Below are 22,612 nucleotides of genomic sequence, written 5' to 3'. Positions count from 1 at the left end.
ATTTAAGTCTTCGTCTTCATAGTTCTCCTTTATGTGTTGCTTTTAACAATTAAGAAATGCCAGGAACTGGCACTCAATTGCTTACTGGAAAAACCAGGGGTAGATACAACAATGGTGGAAAGAAGTCTGCCCCAAAACCGAATTATAGCACCCCTTTAAAAGGCTTCAACGGTCCTTGAAGGCAAGTACCAGAGGCTGGCAGGCTCCAAATTTGATCTGCCCTAGTTTCCCTGTCTTTGTGCAATACTGTACAGGGGTGAAAGAAGCAAAAGTCTCGGTCGGATCACTGGCTTTCACGTAGCGTTTTTGTTTCTGGTTTAGGAAGTTCAACACACAAGACGTCTAAAGCGGACTGGCCCAGACTGTAGGGGAAGGGAACCCAGAAGCCCAGGTTCTGATGGCCTCAGGCCAAGAGGCACTCCAGCAGGCTTTCAAACCTGAAGCAGTTAGGAAGTTAGCTGCATTTAACCACAGGCTTAAATATCCATCACAGTGAGATGGTTGGAACTTAAAACATTATTCAATGCAAGTTCTTCCTTAGATGATGAAAATTCATATTTGAGATTCAACTATGCAGATAACTCAGTGATTATCCAATAAAAACAAACCATGAAATTAAATTAAGTTGACTCATCAAAAAAATTTTAAAAGAAAATGTTGTCTTGTGCACAAAGTAAAGGGATTATTTCATTGTGGGGATAACTCTGGGACAGTTTCTCCACTATTTACAAACCAACTCTTTTCAGACAAGTTTGTGCATGTACATGTAGTCAGAGAATAGAGGGAGACAGGTCAGGGTAGTTTGGAATTTGGAATTTAGCCTGTAAACTTTTAGATTCAATGTGGTTGTAGGCTCAGCTGTGAAACATGTGTCACCATCCAGGGCAAAAGCAGTTTGGGGTTGGACAAATATCACTGTGAGTGGCAGCCAATTCCACCCAGAATTGGCTGGGAAACAGCTGGGGGCTAGGCTGCCCACCCTGCAGGTTTGAGAAGCATGTGGAAACATTTCAAAATGGACAGTGTTGTAAAACCTTGCAATGAGTTAGGTGAAGGTTTCAGGGGTCAAATATTCTAAACACATTTGAGAAACAAAAATCATTCCATGAGATAAAACTTTGTGAGAAAAAAGGCAGTACAAAAATGTTATTTTTAATTTCAGTTCTGAGTTAAGACTCATTATAGATATGTTTACTTGTACTTTGCTGCTTTAACACGAATTGGGATCAGCTTTGGTTTGAGGAAAGGTGTCGTTCTGCAATGCTTTTCTGTTTGCAAGAAACTCCATGGTAATGCAGTTGCACTAGAAAAGAGAGAAAGTGGAAGAGAAGTTTAGAGAGTGGAAATGTGTAATTTATGTTTCACATGCATTTGCTTGTATTTTTTAAAGAAACAAATGAGAATTATTATACTGTTTTCAGAAATTCATATTTGAATTTATTAAAAGTTTCAAATTCTGTGTATAGTACTCAAAGCATGATTGTGCTGCTGAAATTTTTCATGATTTTTAAAAATGTATTTGTTCTTTTTAGATATACATGACAGCAGAGTGTATTTTGACATACATACATGGAGTACACCTTATTTTAATTAGGATCCTATTCTTGAGGTTGTACATGACGTGGAGTTCCACTGGTCGTGTATTCACAAGTGAACATAGGAGAGTGATGTCCCATTCATCCTACTGTATTTCATGATTTGTTTTGATGTCAGGAGAGGCGCTGCCTTAAGAGTATTTGTGCATGGGCTCTCCCGAAGCACTTCTGTGGTACCGGAGGGACGTTCTCAATTGACAGACATCAAGACACCTCAACAACAGTGGACAGAGTTCTTTTAACAACTTTTGTTACTGATTTTTTTTTGGGGGGTGTGCTGGGGATTGAACTCAGGGGCACTCGACCACTGAACCTATTTTGTATTTTATTTAGAGACAGGGTCTCACTGAGTTGCTTAGCACCTCACACTTGCTGAGACTGGCTTTGAACTCGGGATCCTTCTGCCTCAGCCTCCAGATTACAGGCATGTGCCACTGTGCTGGGCAACTGATTTCTTATTACATAATCACTTCATGTTTATTATAGGAATGCTAGCTAAGCCAACAATAAAATAAACCCAATGAAATAATTTTTTCATTTAATTTTTCACATTTGAAATACTATAGCTCTCATTTATGATATTTTATACAACATAAATTCTGAGACGTGAAAGCACAGCCCAAAAGAACACACAAATCCTAAGCTTTTTGGTGTCTGGTACCATATTGCCTTGTAGAACTCCTCTGTCAACTGTTAGCACTGTCCTAGTGTTTGAGAACGTCTGTTTCCTTACCTCATTCGTGTGGATAATATGATTAACACAGAGTTCAAGTTCACAGGTGACAACCAAGTTTCATATTTGCTTTATATTCCTGGTAAAGCTTCTTTACCATTTGTCCTCAGCTGGTTCTGTCCCCAGACCTCCCATGTGCTTTCCCCACGCGGCCGTGCCTGGGCCTTGGGAGAACCCCACTCTGTGTTCCACCGCAGGGCTCTGCTGCGAGGGCCTGGCCTTCTCCTCTGTTGGTGTGTTACAGTCTGGACTCCCCTTCCCACTTAGGCTACTCCAATGCACTACTTCAATTGGAGGTGAACCTTGATAGTGACATCTTCCCAGAAGATAAGTGTATTTGTTAAAGTCTGTAACTAACAGGAATTTCAGGAAGTACAGTCCACTGGTGAGCAATATATTTTTAGTCAAGAGAAAGCTTTCTTGGGGATCCTTACCTTCCTCATGTGTATCCTGGCCTCCCCTGTGGACAGCCAGAGGACTGCTCTAGGGGCTCCTGTCCAGTGGCAGGCCTGGGATGGCTGTGGCTGGCTCCTTCATGCATCGTACCATGCTTCCAGCGGGGTCTCTAGCAGGTGTGCGATAGACCTACCATCAATAGGTAACAGGTAGGTTCATGGACCTGTATTCATTTGTGCATCAAATGATGGCTAAGTTTAATTTCCGCTGTTTCTACAAAATGCCCTTGTGAAACAGCTTCCAAGCAGCGCGTTTTTTCCCCTAAGGAGGAATTGGGAAAAAAATTTTTTTAACACTTCCATTACTCTTTTCTTTGAAGGACCTCGCTGTAGTCCTCTTTAAACTTAGATATACTAAGTGCCTATTCATGTGGACAAGTAAGTAATAAATGACTATGAAATAATGCTGACTGAGAAAAGTCTGTCACACAGTTAAAAATTTCTGTGTGATCTTTTGTCTCAGTTTTTACTGATGAACAGGATTTAAAAATACGGTACCTGTAAGCTAAGAATATGTAATGCTTGGATTAAAATAATTGTCACGTAAATAGATGCTATTCAGTTAGTATTCAAATAAGTTAAAATCAAGTAAGCGGGAATTTGTGGGTGGGGGGATGCTGGAAAATAGAAAAGAACATTCTACATTTTACTCTAACTTGAAAGAGGTATTAACGAACAGCAACCAGTTTTCAGTTTGTCACAAAAATGTGTAGGGCAGTCTTCCGTGTGTCTGAGGGGGCTGGGGAGTATTTCCAGCTGTGCCTCCCTTCGCGGGAGCAGCAGCCAGGCGGTGGTGGGTCGGAGGCAGCCAAAGAGAGCGGGCTATTAACTGACTCCTGAATGATTTTTTTAAAGAAACAAATAAAACTTTAATCTCTTTGTATAGTAAGACCTACATATGAAAATAAATACCAGGGGAGGGGTAACATTTGAATAAGAAAACAGAGAAGAATCACACTTGTCAACACACCCTTTAGGTCTGCAAATATGGGTACTGACAGAGGCCCTGCGTCCCCTCCTAAACAGGACCCAGGCAGGCTGCTGGGCAGACGCTGCCCACTTGAGAAGGGACGGGGAGGGGAGGCCAGGGAGATGATTAAAGGTTGGAAAGATGACTGTTTCTGGCAGTGTGATATTAGGGCCATTAAAATGTCTGCATTTCAGTCCCAGTGTGCTAATACATTATTCTATCTATTAAAATATCATAACGCTTACCTATAATTAAAGACGATTTACACTCTCAGCCATAACTAGATAGCATGTCCTGCAAACACACTCAGGGAGAATTCTCTTTAGGGTGGGATTGGCCAGCCTAGTGAAAACCGTGCCTCCGAGACAGCGAAAGGGCGTCGCACGCGGGCGTCAGAAAGTCCGGCGGGGCCTCGCGGCCGACTCGCGACACGGCAGGGGCGGTAGGAAGGAAATGCCGGTCGGCACTGTTTCCTCGTCAACTACTTATTCCCAGGTCCAGCTGTCCTTCCTTTCCCCGGCCGTGGCGCGTCCCCACCGCCTGCGCGCGGCTTGCATTTGGAGCACGAGCTCGGCTCTGCCCTGGCGGCCGCGGCACCGCTTGTCCCCCTCCCCTCCGCGCCCTCTCCTCCTTCCCGGGAACCGCCGGGCGCCGCGCCGAGCGCACAGAGCGCGCGTCCCCTCGGCTCCGGGGGCGCAGGCACGCATTCCTGACCGTCGCTCGGGCCGGCGGCGCCGACTCCCGGGAAACGCCTCATGAATATGCAGGGCGCCCCGCCTTCCGAGCGGGGCTGAAATTGGAGGGTTCAGCGAGGAGCTGGCGCGTTCATCTGCATGGGAATCGCGGAGGGGCACAAAGGATGAAAGGTGCGGGAAACACAGGCCCGCGACCCTGGGGGGCCGTTCCTCGGGCTCCTGCCCACACCGTCCGGGGCCTGCTTTTCTCTGCGCATGAGCGAACAGAGCCGGTTTTACAGACAGTTGGCAAAGAGTGTGTGTGCTTTGTTCTGTCCTGCACTTTCCAAGTAACGAAATCGCTTTGCTCTTTCTATTTGATTGACTTCTTCATTTTTCTTGTTTGCTGCCATCCATACAAGTGATGCATCTATAACTAATAATTTACACAAACATACGAGACAGGAGGCAGTAATAAATTTGCTGTTATTGTGACAAAATATACATGAAAATTGCCATTTTGGGTGTGCACAATTCAGAAGCGTTAGCTACATCCACAATGTTGTGTGACCATCACTGTCTATATTCACAGAACGTATGTTCCTCAGCAGGAGCTCTTTACAGTGACTGCCGACTTTCCCTTGCCTCAGAATGGAAATCTTTTTAAAAAGACTTTCCTATGGAGCTGGGACTCCTGGTACTTGATTTTGGAAGGGCTGAGGTATGCAGAGCAAGGGGGAGAGAAGGAAGATAAAGTTCAAGGGACAAGATGAAGCTAAAGTCTTTTCTTCCCCCCAGAACTATTCCTCTGGGATGATGAACTCAAAGCCCGGAAATAAATATAACAAAAGAAAGCCTGGATGTCAAATGGTCAGGCTGACTTTCACCAAATGAAAGAAAAATGACAGCGATGAGTCAAGCAGCTTTTAAAATTCTCCATTTTGAAAAGCGATTGGTTTATACACATTGGGATTTGAAAATAAAAGCCTGGTAATACAAAACAAGTGGTGGGATCTTATAAAATTATTGCACCAAATATTGGGAGAAATACTTATGTGATCAAAAGACTGAAGTGAGGCTGGGAGAAGAGTCTGTATAATTATAAAAAAAGTAGTTGACATTGTTATTTCCCATTTTGTAAATCTCTGGCAACTATATTGCTTTAAATGAAAAACATATCAAAGCATTATTGGTCAAATTCTATTACAAAGAAACATTATGAAAGAAATTTGCAAAAATATCCAGCTCCCCAAATTCACCACTTACTTTAAGAAATCCTCAGCAAGGCTTAAAGTACAGTACTATAAAAAGAAATGTGGTGGTTCTCTGGGAAACACTTTTTTTTTTTTTTTGGAGGGATCATACTGGGGATTGAACGCAGGGCCTCAGGTATGTGTGCAAGTGTTCTACCCCTAAGCCAAACCCCAGCCTGAAATGTGAGCTGTTCTGTGAGGTTTGTTCTGCAGATCTGTGTTCCAGCATACATAGCAGGGTTCCCTTCCTAAGAATGAGTATTAGCAGCGGAGACCACTGTAAATGACAACAGTCCACCCTCAGTGGAGGTCAGGCCTGTGCTGTCACTGATTGTTTAAGGAATTTTGATATGTTATGTAATGTGATGGTGGGATCATCGGGATGGCTCTGGGGTGTTGGGAAGGTGGGTGGTGCCTGAGGCTCAAGGAAGCCAGGGGTAATGGGCAAAGCTGGTAAATTGGTAACCTTAAGTACTGCAAAAACCAGCTCTGATCAGCTAAACAAAAAAGGAGATTCATAGGCCAAGGTTATCAGGCAATGTGAATCAAACAGTAACGAATGTAAGAGTTCAAACAGTGTCACTAGAAATAAGCTTCCTTGTCAACTTTGCTTTTCTCTGCATTGGCTTCTTTCTTTGGTACACTCTTTGCCTGGATTCCTTTTCATTTCCATAGCCAGAAACTCACCAAAAATGAGAGATCCTTTCTCTCCAGACAGCTTCGATTGGTCTTGTTGCAAGGAATGATTCGCCTGCCTTGGGTGAGGTGGCCAAGAGGGAACCAACTGCTGTGGCCGCGGTGCAGCAGCCCACTGTGGACAGCCTGCTGATTTGGTGGTGCAGGTTTTCCTTCCTGCAGAGAGGAGAGGCAGAAGAGGATGGGAACATGCTATATACACAACAACTGGATCCCCCACACTCTCCTGCAAGATTGGTCCTGCATGGAGCTCAGTGTACATTGGTTGTATTAGTAAGGTTGGCTAGGCTGCTAGCCAAATGCATGCTAGTTCAAAGGATGATGGAAGGTTGTTTCTGACTTAGGCAATAGAACTGTGCAAGGGGAAGTCCTGAAGGATGATCTTTCTCCATGCACTCACTGTGGGACCCACATCTTCGACATGTCTCTATTCCAGCTGACCTGAATAGAACAGGAAGTGATGGTGGAGGACAGGAGGAGAATTTCATGGGCCAGGTCTGGAAGAGGTACACATCCTCTCAGCTAATTTTCAATTATTTGTTTAATCATTATTTTAGCTCATGTTCAATGTGCTGGAACTCAAGCACTTGGTCACACCAAACTTCAAGGGAGATGGGAAATGTGGATTAATTGTGTGCCCAGCAAGGAGACAATGAATTCTGGTAAACCGCTATCAGTCTTTGCTTCCTCAGTCACCACTATTCTGCAAGTGGTGGGAAACGAGTGACCCTTGTAACTGCACAGTGTAGAAGTTGCAGAGTTCTCACTGTGACTGTTCACATCTATTAATTCATAGCATCTTCTCAACAACCTGGGAGGCATGATGAGCATCCTCACGGGAGGATGAAGAAACACAGGCACAGAGAGGTTACTTATTTGCTCCAGGTTGCAGGACTAGAAATTGCTGTGGCCAGGTTTGGTACAAGATGACCACACAGGGTTGCTGTTAGGAACATCAAATGAGATGATGTTTGTAAAGGCCTAGGTAGTGACAGGCACATAGAAAACACCCAGCCAGTACAAGTCGTATTACTAACATGCTCATTGTTTTAGTCAGCCTTTTGCTGCTGTGGCGAAAGACCTGACGAGAACAATTTCAAGGAGGAAAAGTTTATTTTGGTTTCAGAGGTCTCCGTCCATAAATGGCTGACTCCATTCCTCAAGGCAAGACAGAACATCATGACAGAAGTATGTGGTGGAGGAAAATGGCTCAGGATATCACGCCAGGAAGGAGAGACAGACAGACACTCAGTTCAACAAGAACAAAATATAAGCCCAAAGGCATTTCTCCAGGACCCGCCTCCTCTGGTCACACCCTACCCACCTTCATTTACCACTCATTTAATCCCTATCAGGGGATTAATTCGCTGATTGGGTTAAAGCTCTCATAATCCAATCATTTCACCTCTAAGACTTCTTGCATTGTCTCACAAATGAGCTTTTGGGAGACACCTAACACTCCTTGTCCTTTTTATTGGTACATTATGATTTTGCATAATGGGATTTGTTGCTACATATTTGCACCTACACAATATTACAATACAACTGGTCAGTACTGTTGCCCAGCGTGTGCCTCAGCTTACGCACAGTACTGCGTCTCTGAGGAGGCTCATCTGGAGGGGGAGCTTCGGAGCAGAGACAGGGCTGCCAGAGGCAGGCTCCAGATCGACTTTTTCTACGGAGTGCAATGGCCTAAGGAGATTAGATCCGTTTATTTCTCTCGGGTCATTGGTAGGTCAGCCAGGTGTCATCCAGAGAGTCGGGGCCAGCTCTCTTCCTAGCAGGACTGCCTTCTCTCCATTTGCCCTGAGACTATTCCCTTCTGGCCTTTTCCTGTTCAGCTCCTGGCAGCTCTTTCTGCAGCTTTCTCTGCAGAGCCTTCTCCTGTTCTCGTCCTCAGGCAGAATCCCGTTAAAAGTTCTTAAAGATCCCAAGCACATTCCCATGAAAGGGCAGCCTGTGGCCATGTGAGTCTTGGTCCTTGCCCCTTCACCGCTCTGCAGACTGGCCAGAGGCACAGTTACTCACCTGTGACCCCATGCCCACACTGCACGTGAGGAGAGGAGGCAGTTGAGGAGAAGTGTCCGGACGCTGACAAGAATGATAACAGAGCCAGGACTCACTGAGCAATGGTTGCACTGGACACATGCCCTTGAGGGGCATCTCACCCTCACCGAAACAGGTTAAAGTGGGTATTACTGGTATCTCCATTCACATTGCTGAGCTAGTTTTGGTCATCATACCCTATTACCATGCTGGGTCAACCTAAATTCAATGACAAAGAGTATAGCAACCAGCCCCTGCTCCAAATAAGGGTAGAGGGGCAGAGGAGGCATGTGTAAGACTCCTGGGAGGTGCAGTCAGGGGGGACAGGCAGCAAGGTCAGAACAGCAGCCTAATGCCTAGGGGAAAAGCCTTTGAGGGAAGAAGAGGGTTTCTGTCACAGGGCAGGGATGGGGCCTAGACTCTCCACATGCTAGACACAGACCAGGGACACAGAAAGCGCCGGGGACCTCCAGCTACCACAGATTAAAGGGATGTTTGGAGATGCTCTGAGTGGCCGACCCCAGCCTCCCATGAAGGTAGAGGTCAGGCTGGAAGTATGGACCTGGGTTTCTTGAGCTTCTTTAGCAACCTTGTAATTTTCCCCATGTTGATAATTTTTAAAACTTTCTGACCTTTCTGTAACTGAAACTCCTTTGTCCTTTTTTCTACTCTGTTTGTTTTGGAGGCAGCAGGGATAAGGAGAGATGGGGAAGCAGTGCCCTCCCTGCAGTGGCCCAAGGGAGAAGAGGCGTGAGAGGCGCCATGGGAGCGGGGGAGAGAAGTGGCTTGCCTCCATGCGGGGCTGGCCCCAGAGGGAGGGCCGCGGTAAGGCGGATGGCAGAGAGCGCCCTGGAAGCAGGGGTTCCGTGTGTTTCTCTCCATACCTTGACTCTCAGCCCAAGACAGATCCGTGTAATATGGAAATTCGTGTTTGCATTCAGTGGAAGCCAGGCATCAACCTTTCAAAACAAGTGCAGCTTAAATTAAATTAGGAAGAAAATACTACAAGCTTTGCAAATCTTGGAGGAATTTGGGGATCACAGACACTCGATGGCAGTAATCCATGAGGCTTGTCGTTGCCAAGGGTGAACACTGGTTCCTGAACTGTTTGGGTGGAACTGCTGGGCCTTGGAAGCTGCTGGGCAGATCAGACCCAGGTAGAACCAACTGAGGTTTAAATTGCACAAAGATTTTCTCCCTAAATCCAAGGTCTCCGCTGGACTCTCGAAGAGGGAAAAGATAAAATGAATGACAGCAGTTTTTTAGATCTGTGCATTTGGCCAGTAATTTAATTCAATTCCAATTAAAAATAAATAACAAACCCAAGGACCTTTTATTTGGAATGCTTTCTGATATTTTCCAAGAGTTGACATCATTCAAAAACCAGTACCTTTTCTTCAACAATCCAGATCTTGCAAATAATTTCAAACAGGGCACCGAATCATAAAGCTCTCTCGAGCTGCTTTGAATCAACTTGAACAGAAGATACAGGTGCGGACCAGAGCCATAGACTGTGATGTGGCTGAGGGAAGGAAGAGCTAAACCTTGACCTGGTAGATAAGAAGAGGTAGCTCCCTATTTAGAACTTGAAAAACAAGACTCTTTTAGGTTCGCTTCCCAGCAGAAGAGATTTCTCGGGGGGCAATTTGTCCTTCTTCCTTAGGTCACCTCCCTTTATCTCCTTTGCATTCTAGAATGGCCTCACAAATGCTAGAAAGACAAAGTTGAGACTGCAGGGGACAACGTCCAACGGATGGTAAATAATGATCAATGTCATGTGGGCTATTTCTAAAAAAGGTATATTAAGAAGCTAGCAAAGGCTCACATCTAGGACATGCAATGACAGACATCAAGACTAAAATGATGAATGCATGCATCATAGTGCTCATATGTAGACTTTATAAATAAGAAATCCTACCACCTCATACCAATGCATTTTGTGATTAAAGTAACTCATGGCCCCTCTGAATCTGCATGGAGAGGATGTGAGACTGACAGGAAAGGACCCCAGACCCAGGTGATGGCAGAAGGAATGGGAGAAGGTCCAGAGGAGCTGCTGACCTTGGGAAGGGGAATCTCCAAGCAGAGCTTGGTGCTGAGTTCGGACTTGTGTCACTCACCAAGTGAATTCCAGCTCAGTTATATGAGGAAGGCCTTGCCGTGGGGAAATCTGGTATGAAAACAGGCCACTTGGCTTTCTGCATTACCCTTACTTATCGCATAATCATTGTACACAGTTACAATAAGTCATTTTTGTAAAAATAGATCTTGGGAGGAAAGTTCTTACTGAGTCCCCTATAACCTCAGGGATTCAGTTACAGCAGACTGAATCATGTCCCCAGGTATCTACTCACAGTGTGGCCTCTTGGTGGACAAGGAAACCCGTGATGCAAAGGTAAATTCTGTTACACCAGGTAAGTGACTCCCTGTGAACCAGCCTCCTAACTAAGACTCAGGACTATGCATTGGAAAGCTGATTTTTCCTTTCAGCCATCATGATTGATGTGTATTCCAGCCATCATTTTGAAATGATACTCCGAAAATCACTTGGACACCTTGAAAATCACTGGGGGAAAATTTTGGCTTCATGGGTAAATTTTTTGGAGGCCACTTGCCTGACCTTGGGGCTGGGTGGTGGTGGCAGATGCAGGGCCGCGGAGGTCACTGTCCTAGGAATCTTGTCTTGCTGAGCTGAAACTTGCAGGGGTTTTACTCAGAGGGATGAAGCACCCTTCAGGGAAGGCCTGGGAGCCTGGAGGGGGTCCCTGTCATCTAGTTGCTTCAGAGGTGATCTAATGACTCGAACTTGCACAAGCCACTTGTGACTGTATGTACATTTATCTCTCCTTCTGCTCCATTCTCAGATTTTTAAGTTCCTCAAAACAAGGGCTATTTTCCCCATGCTATCTGATTAAAAAAAAATAAATAAATAAAAAAAGTGGCCTCATTGCTGTTGCTAGTGGAAGGTGTGGGGAGGTGAGGAGGAAGCCTGGTTTGGCCGAGTGTGCAGGCAGGGTGCTCACCCTATTGCACTGTCACTCCTCTGCCCTCGGCTGTGGCACCCTGGGACAGGGACCTGACAGAGCCCTTGAACTGAACCTGGCCTACTTTAGCCCTGACTGGGAACTGGACCCCACACGTTAAACTCTGGTCCGCTCACAGCCCTCGGTGCTGGAGCATCACCGAGGCACCCACCCAGGTGTCACGTGGAGCCACAGCACACTTTGGAGGGTGGCATCTGTCCACCAGCTTCTGAACCATCCAGAAGATGTCTTCTTCTAAGCTCTGTGCTGACAGGGAAGTTGCTTCTGGGGCAGGGGCTGGAGGGAGGCAGCCTCTTCTCTTCTCCTGCTACTCCACAGCTGTTTCTCCAGCCCAGCAGCTGAGAACTGGGTTTTAGAGAACATGAGGCCTTGGCCAGCTTCAGAAGCACTGGTGTTGCTGCTCACAACAGCCTGCCTGGGATCCAGCCTCCCTTTCATCAGGTTGTTTGTCCTTTTACTTCCTAGTGTCAGCAGTCCTGGGAACAGGAAATGGTTTGTGCAATAGGAAGCAGCAGAAAAATGATGACAGAATACTTTCGAGCTGTGTGGATAAAATTTCAAGGTACATAGAGGTATTTACACACATTCTAAAACACATGTGCATTGATAAATATGCACTCTATCCAAGTCAGGTTCTTTTCAGTTTTTAAAATGATACTGATTATTGTAAGCTTATTGTGTGTTCCAGGCCTTTCAGTTTCCTGCACTTCTGTAATTCTAACATCCTTGTGCTGCATCATCTCATTTTACAGGTGAGAAGAGAGAGGCACAGATAGTTTAAGTGGCTTCTGGCAAGTAGCAGGTCCACTGTCTGAGCCCCAGACCTCCTTGGCTGGACACGTGCGTGGCTGCACGCGCCTTGGGAGGAATACTTTAGGATTTTGCCTCACTGCTAGGGGCTCAAGGACAATCTACCCGCGTCATCTGGGAGAAGCAGTTCTGCAGCTCTGGAAGATGGCTATGTTGTGGGCTAAGGGATTATTATCTCCTATTTTCACAGGCAGAGGGAAGCACTTATTAAAAGGGCCCAAGCCAGTTGTCTGAGCCCAGACATGCAAGGCCTCTAGCCTGCAGCAGTCTCACTGCCGAGTGGCCCTGACACAGGCACAGCCTGCCTCTTGCTGTCTTATTAGTATTTGCTCCCTGCCCCCACTCACAGGGACAGGACCCGGTAGGCTGTCTGATCAAGTGCAAGTGTGCCTTCACGAGATCAGGCATGGGACCAGCTAATGTTGAAACCCGCTCAGCTGAGGAGGAGGAGAAAGTCGAGTCTGGCTGGCCGACCACGGAGGTGGGGGCCTGGCGCAGAACAGGCCTGCCGCCCCCGCCGCCCCATGGCTTACCACTGCACATCGGCTGGCGGTAGAGCGACGAGACTGTCTTTAAACTCCGTGTTCCACGTCCTTTTTCTCTTTCCTGGGTTCACAATTTAAGAGTTTATTTTCTTAGTCCCTTCTCAGTGTCGGCTGGCTCCTCTGATCCTTTGCCTCGACAGAGAACCCCTGCCTCCCTAGGCAAAGCCCCATCCCCTGTGCAATTTTAGCTTGCAGTTTGTCCCTAAGACTTAATCCCAGGCTCACATTCTAAATACAGGGCACATATTCTGGAGCTGTTGGACAAAAAGCATTTGTCATTTTACCATGCTACACTTTATTTCCGCCTAAAAACAATATTTACTACCAATGGATATTCAGAATAACACAGTCTGATTAATTATGAAGTTATCAAGTTGGTGACTCTTGAAGATCTGTAATATGTAATGGTAACAGTTTAACAGATTGGCTTCGAATGAGTAGGAACAAGTAAATGCTGTTTACTTGCACAGCTCAGCAAAGAAACAAGAGTGGCCAGCCATCTAGGGCTGGTGAGAGAGAATAGTAGAGACACTCCGGTGAGAAAAACAAAGTTTATCAAGGGATAGTTAATCATCTTTCAGCTCTGGCAACAACCTGTTCTTTTATTATTTGGGGGGGGGGGTTAACAATAAAGGATTTTATATTTCATTGTAACAGGATAAACATGATTTTCACTAACCTTTTTCTAAACTTGGATATATGTCCAAAGAGTCTGTACGTATTTTAAGCAAAGGACTATCCATTTTTATTGCAATTAGTAAAAATAGTAAACCCAGGTTTAATGGACATGATGTGAAATAAAATAATTTTCTAAGTATGTAAAGAGGCTGATGCAAATAATGATGACAGTGAAAAAGTTTTTCACACTTGGTAGGATCAGAGTGTCTGCTAGCCCTGGAGGGAACAGGGTGCCAGGAGTCATGTCTCTGGCTGCAGGGTCATGGGGACAGTCCCAGGGCTGTGGAAGAAGGGCTGGGAAGTGTGGCTCAGCACAGTGACTGTTCACTGAGTGCTATGGAGATCTTTCAGAATGTACAAGCTGACAAGGCTGAACTAGTTGACTATCAGGGCTGTGAATTGTTTTTAATAATACACACAAATAGTAATAAGTGAAAGTAATTTGAAGAAAATATCATTACTATAAAAGCCCCTTTAATGTTAAAATAAGAAATACTTATTTCTGGTCTGATACAAACTCAGGGAACTATGGATGCTTTGGACCAGTTGCCTCAAATTGTATGCTTCTTGCTGAGAAAGAAGTCTCTCATACTTCAAAATAATACTACATTTTTTCTTATTCTTTCTTTTTTAAAAATGTGTGTGTGTGTGTGTTTTACTGGGGATGGAACCTAGGGGCACTTCACTACTGGGCTGCATCTCCTGCCCGCATTGTTTTTTGAGATGTGGTCTCACTAAGTTGCCCAGGGTGGCCTCAAACTTGCAATCCTCCTGCCTCCACCTCCCATTTGCTGGGATTACAGGTGTGTACTTCTGCACCTGGCTCCAAAATGCTTCTTAAGAACCTCTGAATCACTGGGTGTGGTGGTGCACACTTGTAATTCCAGCTACTTAGGAGGCTGAGGCAGGAGGATCACAAGATCAAGGCCAGTCCAAACAACTTAGCAAGGGCCTGAGCAACTTAGTGGGTCCTTGTCTTGAAATAAAAAACAAAAAGTTCTGGGTAGGTAGCTCAGTGGCATAGTACCCCTGGGTTCAATTCCTAGTACAAAACCAACAAAAGACAAAAGAACAAAAATACACTGAATTACCTTAACAAAAACTGAATGCATGGAATCAAACACCAAGCCCTTGCCAGTCCCCTTATTTTTCCTTATCACTAAAGGCAAAGGAAACTTAGATTTTTAGAAACTTTGCTCTTCAAAGACCCCAAATATGCCTATGTGTTCCTATCTTTTTTTTTATTAATTTATTCAAATGTGTAATTATCGAAGTGTACTATATAATTTCCCCAGTACCATACTGGGGATTGAACCTAGAACCTCACACATGCTAGGCAAGTGCTCTACCACTGAGCAATATGTCAAGTCCCTGAAAGTGAACTACTGTAAAGAAAGAATTTTAAGAAGAGAGAAAGAAATAAGGCCTGGACTCTATTACCTACAAGAAACCTATGTTCTACTTGTAGTATGATTCTCCATTAAGAGGTTTTTAGTTTTCTACTTTTTATTTGGTTGCAATTTGTTAAAAAAAATCAAAGTTTGATTTTAATCCTTTGGAAATCTAAAAAATTTAAGATTTCAACCAAAGGTATTGTAATGCTCAAGGGAAACAAAGATCCTTAAATATGATTTAAAAAAAAATCAATAAGGAGTTCAAAATTGGATAACTACGGGTTTTTAAGTACATTTCTTATTACCATTTACATGACCCCCAACTTATATATAGTGTTATCTTATGTACAGAGACTAAACTAAAACGAAGTTAATTTGCTGATCTCAATGAAGACATTTCATTCACAATCAGAATTTTAAAACTTCAAACAACCTCCAAGATCACTTAGTTCAACTTTCAAATAGACTGTTACTTGCTCAGTATTTCATAGTTTGTTAGGAGAGACCTTTTTTTTTTTTTAATACCCAGCACAGCTATCTTTTAATCATGTAACATTATTAGCACTAGCAGATATAAGACCTTAATGGTTGAAAAGATTCAGCATCACAAGGACCAAGGAAAAGAAGAAAGATTCAAGGATGACAACTATTTCAGTCATTAAAAGACATAGTTCCTGGGCATCTAAATTTAACTTACAGGAGGGCCAGCCATGTGCCTTGAGACATTTAGTACTTTGAAAATGTGTTTTGAATCCTGTCCCCAGCATTTACCAGCTGTGGTCAGGAGTCATGTTACTTAGTTAACCCTCTGAGCCCAGCTTCCTCAACTGAAGAATGGGGATAATTATTAACTCAAGAGATGTCATGCACTAAATAACCAAAGGGCCTGATACTTCATAGGGACTCCATAAATGTCAGTTCTCTTTTTGGTTCATGGTTTCTAAGTTAAATTTTAGTGAAAGATAATGGAATTTGATTAAATATCTTGGATATGACCAGTTATTTCCCTTGCTTGTAAAATGTTTATCCATATTAGCTACTGAAAACTAAATCAGACTATGAATCAAATGATACCTCTTTAATGTGTTAAACAAGTCGAATCGCAGATTCATCCTTTGGGATCCATAATAAATTAACCCAATCAAGGGGAACACTACTGAAATTATTTTACAATCATAAAACCAGGAATTAGTCTGAAAGTTGAACAAAACAAAATGTATTTTAATTCACTTTCACAGTTCTATAAATAATAGTCACATTTTAGTTGATTCTGTTTAAACATGGAATGAAGGTTGGATTACATGGCACAAGGGCCTGCATCCTGGCTGAGAGTGTTTTTACCTCTAAAGTTTCATTTAGGGTCAAATGAGCAGAAACCTTACACCATCAGTTAACATTTAACCAACTGTGCAGTGGTTAAAGCTAATGTTGGCGTAACATCTGGAAGCATCGCGTTAGTGGGTTAAGAGGTAGCACAGTGAAACCATTGGAGGGGCTGAGAAGAGCAAATCCTTCCATTTTACAAATGCTGTATTTGTACTAAAAGAGTGAATGTCTCACTGAAAGGGACCTATGTTACTATTTGATTTACTCATTTCCCTGCGTTAAAAAAAAAAAAAAAAAAAAAAAAAATTCCCAAGGCTCTTAATCTACAAACAAAGTGACATCCGAGGCCACCAGAATCTAACATCTGTGTGAACTCCTAGTCCAGGCCTGGTACTTTTCCACTGTCCAAATCTTTGTCAGTGCCTGCCCCAGCACCTCTCTTCTCTCAAGCAGGAAATCAAATCCCCCTTCCCATGCAATCTTGCTGAGGCTTTCAGGCAGGGAATGTAGTGCTCACTGACAAGCTTGCAGCACTTGGTCTTTGGCCATCACTTGTCAGTGATTATTTAACTTTTCAAATATGTGTGCCATTAACTCTTAGCTTAGCTCTAAACGCTCAGGGCTAATGACATGCATTTACGTATAACAGATACTCAAAGTATTAGACTAAGAGAGTCTGACTTAAAAATGTGTCATTTTCCATCTTTTGAATAGCACCTGATAAGCCATCCAACAATTTAAAAGAGTATTTAAGTAATCTGTTAACAAACAATTACTTTACAAAGATACTAAGAATGTCCCTTTCCCTTTTAGGGCAATTTGAGGATTAAGATTTTTAAAAAGAACATTGGGACAAAAAGTCACTAAACACTAAATCTTAAGTCTAAAGAACATTTCAGTTCCTGCAAGAACTCCATGGTGATGAAGGCAGAAGTGTTTGGAATACTATAATTTTCTATTTTAAATGTCAAGAATAGCAACAAGCAAATGGAGCCAATGAAATTTAAGAGAAGAGAAAATGTAATTTTCACTCCTGGTTAATTACTGATGTTGAAAGAATGTGGAACCATTTTTATTGTCAACATAGTAGATGACATGTTTTTCACAGTGGAAAGCTGTTACAAGGATCTTCAACTCCAGCTCACTCCATACATACATTTGAGGAGGCTAATTTATTCTGAATACTGTATTAAGATGATGGTTGTGATAATGTAACTGAGGAGTTCTCTGTAGAAATTTTCAATGCTGTAGTTTCTTGAAGATAAGCCAAGTATCCCAAGAAATTTTCTGTTCCTCGCTGCATTTATCATATATTGGATAATTAATGCTGTAATGTATACATAAAATGCTGAGGCAGGAATGTGAGAGAGAAAAGGGAGGGGTGGGGATACTTGGAAGGTCAGTGGCTCCAAAGTCAGTGTCCTGTGTGGACTCCCCCCACCCCAACCAGCTACTTGCAGCTCTTAAGCAATCCAGGGTCTTGTCTCTGGAATATGGCTACTCATGCTTACCTCTAATGTTTGTGTAAGGGATTTGTGAACTTACTGGTACACATATGTAATTAGTGCTTACACTATCTACCATGTGTTGTTCTGGATGTTGGGAATTCCAAAAAGAAGACAGTGATCTTGTTTTCATAAAGCTTAGTGTAGTGACAGGTGGCAAAATGGCCCACAGACATGATATGGTGGGTGCAAAGAATTGGTGCAGAAAGAATCTCAAAGAAGGTAAGGAGATAGAATAGCAGATGAGGTGTGTGCATGCTGGCTGCACCATGTGCACAGTGTGTTCAGAGAAGCCTTCTCTCGTAGCGTTTCTGGCAGCCAAGCCAGGCAACCTGCATAGACCATGGTGGCTGGATGCAGATGCTAGTCTGCATAAGAACTAAGCAAATGAGCTACAAAGGAAAACTAAACATTTATACTTGAAAAGAAAACACAGAGTGCCTATTACCAAGTGCTGCAATCATAGTGGAATGGATTAATGCATGGGAAATGAATAATGCCTGTCATTATTCCTTAATTCTAATTCTAATGTGTTTCAACTAGATCATAAAAAGTAGTTGAGCTTTATGAAAACTCAGTGTAAGTCAAAAATGGTGGAACATCATCATAAGGTTCGATGGATTTGTTGGAGAGTATTGGTAAAAAGGTAAAGAACATGAGCTCTGGAATGTAACTGGATTTGAATCTCAAACTCAGGACTCGTTAACTATAGTCTTGAGCAAGTTATTTAACCTTTTTTCTCCTTGGGATTCCTCTTACAGAATAACAGTATAATCTAAGCCACACGGCTGTACCCATGACTAGCTAAAATATATAGGTGAAGTATTTAGCACAGGGGCCAGAAAATTAATAAACAAATGAACCAACTAAGAAGAGGAACTGTGTCTTTTACATAAACGAATGATCAATTCTGCATCACAACCTTGTTCTTTCTTCCACATACTCAAGAAGTATACTTTAGGGGGCTGGGGCTTAGCTCATTGGTACAACGCTTGCCTAGCATGTGTGAGGCACTGGATTCCATTCTCAGCACTGCATGTAAATAAATAAAATAAAGGTCCATTGACAACTAAAAAAATATTTAAAAAGAATACACAGGGGCAACAGTTTTTGATCAAATTACTATTCCCTGTGTTTACAAAACTCATTCCTTAAATAGATAGCTAAGAAGGTCAATATTCTATGGCTCTAAGAGCAGCCATGACCTTGGGGAATTTAAAATATTCGAGAGTTACATGTTTTTAACTTTGTCTACCAATGCTAATCCATTCCCTTTACCAAAGTAATATAAACAAGGAAAAAAGATCTCGGTGGCTTTTCAATGAAAAAGCCAGAAGCTGCTGGCTAAAGAAATACTTGCTCAAAATTCTTTTAGTACCTTGAGCACAACATAGAAGTGCTCCTCAGACATCTAATGCAGTTGACAATAATACACTCCTAAATTCAGTCAAACCACAGGAAGACATGATCATCAGAAAATTTCAGCCGCTTATAACTCTCAAAATGGATAATTTGATGTTAAATAATTTGTGTACATTAATTGAACACGTTATAAAGAACTTGCAATAAAACGCAGATGCAGATTTAATGACTGGCAAGTTTCATAAATCAAAGAGGACTTCACAGTTGCAGTTCAGAAAATTGTGCTCCAAGCAAATTCAAGTATTTGAAATCCATTATATTTTATTAAAAAACCTCTTGCCCTCTGTATGATTTTTTTCAAAAAATAAATGTTGTAAATATAAATGTTGACTTCTGCTTTTCAAGCTGTATATGCTCTTTATTTCATACGGTGACTTCACTCTATTACACAACCCTTTTGCCATCACGAAGCAAAGCGTTTCAAACACTGTCGACGCTGCGCTCACTACTCGGGCACCGCGGCGGTCACTGCTGAATCCAATTCGCTTTCTGAATAACGGAACAGCGCAACAAGCATCCCCTCCCGAGACGCGCGTCCCGCAGCGCACCGCGCCCACGCCGCCCGTGGGTGCGCACGCGTGTCCGCGAACTCCCGCCCGCGTCCAGGGCTGCTTTCCAGCCTCCCAGCGGCTCGCGGCACCGCAGGGAGCGCAGGCGACGACGGAGGGTCGCCACGCGGGCTCCACCCGGGAGCGCTGCGCAGGCACATTGCGGCGGGCCCCGAGACCCAACTCTCGCCTTCCCGCCCCACCCGCAGTCGTGACCCGGACTCGTCCCTGAGTGGAGCCGGCGCCGCGCGGGTCCGACGGCCCAGGCTCACCATGCAAAGCCGCCCAGCCCCCCACACCCAGGGCGCCGCGCCAGCCCAGCTCCGAACGGTCCCTCCCCACACCGCACGAGGCTGCCGCCGCCCCCCGCCCCACGCAGGCGCGCTCCGGGCCCCGCCCCCGCCGCGCGCTCGCGGGCCCGGCGGGGCGGGGCGACCCTCGGAAGGGGCGTGGCCACCGGCCTCTCCGCGCGCACGCGCTCTCGGGCCCCACGGCTACGTGTCGGGCCACGTGACGCCCACCCCGAGAGTCCCCCCGTGAAGCAACAGGACGTTAAAAAAAAAAAAAAAAAAAAAAAAAATCTCTTTTTGGGGGGTAGCGGAGAGGGTGGACGAGAGGTCTTAAAAAACTATAGTAACGGGCGGGAGGCGAGGGCCGGCGGCGGCGAGCGCAGCGCCGGCGCGTCGTGGCGCGTCCCGGGGAATTCCTCTAGCCGACCGCGCCCGCCCGACCGCGCCCGCGGCCCCGGCTCCGGGCGGCAGAGCGCGGGGGCGACCGGCCCCCGCCCCACCCGCCCGCGGCCCCCACCCGCGGCCACCCGTCCCGGCGCCCAGGCCGCCCAAGCCGGAGCGGGAGGGCAGCACGGCGCCGGCGGCCGGGCCGGGCGGGCCGGGGGCGGTGGGCGGCGGGAGCGCGCCGGCCGGGCCCCGCTAACGGCCGCCCTGCGCGGCCCCGCCCGCCCCCGCCCCCGGCCCTCCCGCCGCCCCTCCCCCCGCCGCCGGCAGCGCCGCCTGAACTGAGGCGAACTCCGCCGCCAAGTGAGTGAGGAGGAGGAGAGGAGGAGGAGGAAGAGGAGGAGCGCAGTCGGAGCGCGGCGGCAGCGGCAGAGCGCCGCGGCGGGGACAGCAGAGAGCCCGAGCCCGCGCACCGGCGGCGGCGCTGAGCGGCGCGACAGCAGCAGCGGCGGCCCGGTCCTGCGCGGCGCAGCGGCCCGCGCCGCACTCGGAGACCCGCCTCCGCCGCCGGCCTCGCGAGGGAGCGCCGCCCGGGCGGCCGAGGGCGGCCGGAGCGCGTCGGGCGGCGGAAAGTGCCTGCGGGGGGCGGGCGGGCGCGCGGAGCCGGCCGCCGCGGGGCTCGGCGCGGGGCCCGGAGCGGGAGCCGGCGCGGAGCGGGACGCCGCGTCCCGAGCGGCCGGCGGCCGGGGCTCGCCCCCGCCCCTCCCTCCTCTCCGGCGGCGGCGGCGGCGGGCGGAGTGAGCTGCGGAGCCTGGAATATGGTCGGGGAAATGGAAACGAAGGAGAAGCCGAAGCCCACCCCAGATTACCTGATGCAGCTGATGAACGACAAGAAGCTCATGAGCAGCCTGCCCAACTTCTGCGGGATCTTCAACCACCTCGAGCGGCTGCTGGACGAAGGTGAGCGGCCCGGCGGGCCCGGCCCGCCCGGGACGGAGGGGCGGCGGGAAGGTCACGGCCGGGCGGGACGCGCGCCCCGGGGCCGGGAGGCCGGCGGTGGCGGCGGCGGCGGCGGGGCGGCGGGCGGGCGGGCGCACAAAGGCGGCCGGCGCGCGGCGGGCGGGCGGGGACGGGGCGCCTCCGGCCCGGTGGCAGCGCGGGGAGGCGGCCGCGGCGGCGCAGGCCGGGGTCCCGGGCCGCCCTCCCGACGGCCGGCGGGTTCTGCGGGCGGGACCCTGGGGCCTCGGGCCATGCCGCCGCGGCCGCGGGAGCGCGAAGTGCGGGCGGGAGCACTTCTGCCCTTTGGAGGGGAAGCGAGAGCAGTTGGGAGTTGGACTTCACTTTTTGGGGGTGGGGTACGAGGCGCCGCGCCCGGCCCGGGGCCGCGGGAACTCGGCGCGGGCGTGCTCGGCCGCCGCCCGGCCCGGGCCAGGCGGAGCCCCGCCGACCAAAGTTTGCGAGAGCTGCGCGGCGGGGCGCCGCGGGCTACGCGGCCGAGCCTGACGGCCGACGCCGGGCCGGCGAGTTGCGGCGACCCGAGCGCCGACTCCCCGGCCGCGAGGCGGCCCGCGACTCGGCGCTCGCAGCAGAGTTGGGGCCCGAGCCGCCGGCCGCCCGGAGGACGCCGAGGCCGCGCGCTGCGGGGACGCACCCCGGCCTGAGGGCCCCAGGAATTCGGGGGTTTTCACGTAGAACCCGGGAAGGAGACTGGAGCCCCGGAGTCGGAATGTCAAGGAAGAACAAAAGACCGGAAACACCGCCGTGGTGGGGAGTTGGGAGAGCCCCCGCGGCTTTGTGGACGGGAAAGTCAGCGGCGGGTCTTAAGCGCGGCCGGCGAGGTGCTGCGCGCTGCGGGCTTCGCTGGGCGCTGCGCGGACAGCAGGAGCTGTCTGGCCGCGGGCGCTCGCCACCCGGCCGCCGCGTCTGCGGCGCTCGGTCGCTCCGGAGCCGACGCGCTGGCCCTTTAAGGGGTTCTGCTTCTCCTATTTGTGTTGGCATTTGAAAGATTGTGGAGGCAGAAAACTTTCTGGAATGTCAAAAAAAAAAAAAAAAAAAAAAAAAAAAAAAGAAAGAAAGAAAAAAAAAACGAGCAAGCTGGAACTCTTAAATTGGATATTTCCAAATGTGAGCGCTAAGGGGCGCCAGTTATTTTTTTTAACCACGGAAACGTGTATCATACTCAATAATTTGACCTGTTTTTAAGTTTGGTTGAAACTTAATTTTCATCTGCCACTGTATGTTCAT

At 47.1% G+C, this 22,612-nt stretch overlaps 1 protein-coding gene and 1 long non-coding RNA gene across 7 annotated transcripts in view; one reads left to right on the top strand and one right to left on the bottom strand.

The window, feature by feature from the left end:
• Nucleotides 1–662: 662 nt before the first annotated feature.
• Nucleotides 663–4,140, bottom strand: LOC306666497. Its single transcript, XR_013765318.1, has 3 exons — nucleotides 3,999–4,140; nucleotides 2,763–2,913; nucleotides 663–1,303 (listed from the first exon to the last, which is right to left on the bottom strand). It is a non-coding gene; the product is annotated as an uncharacterized lncRNA (long non-coding RNA).
• Nucleotides 4,141–20,758: 16,618 nt separating this feature from the next.
• QKI (QKI, KH domain containing RNA binding) overlaps nucleotides 20,759–22,612 on the top strand; it is a 138,283-nt gene continuing 136,429 nt past the window's right edge. For 3 of the 6 annotated variants that reach the window (XR_013765315.1, XM_079148630.1, XM_079148633.1), the window contains exon 1: nucleotides 20,761–21,328. Coding sequence is in view for 5 of the 6 variants with exons in the window: in XM_079148630.1 (XP_079004756.1) it covers nucleotides 21,187–21,328 (142 nt within the window). In the remaining variant the exon portion in view is untranslated. Of the gene's footprint in view, nucleotides 21,329–22,612 lie in introns of all 6 variants that reach the window. The other 3 variants (XM_079148631.1, XM_079148632.1, XM_079148634.1) reach the window with 3 other exon arrangements.

Source organism: Sciurus vulgaris (assembly GCF_902686455.1).
Source record: "Sciurus vulgaris genome assembly, chromosome: 7".
NCBI lineage: Eukaryota > Metazoa > Chordata > Mammalia > Rodentia > Sciuridae > Sciurus > Sciurus vulgaris.
The sequence above is the reverse complement of the archived record's forward strand: the minus strand, read 5'-3'. Positions and strand labels throughout refer to the sequence as shown.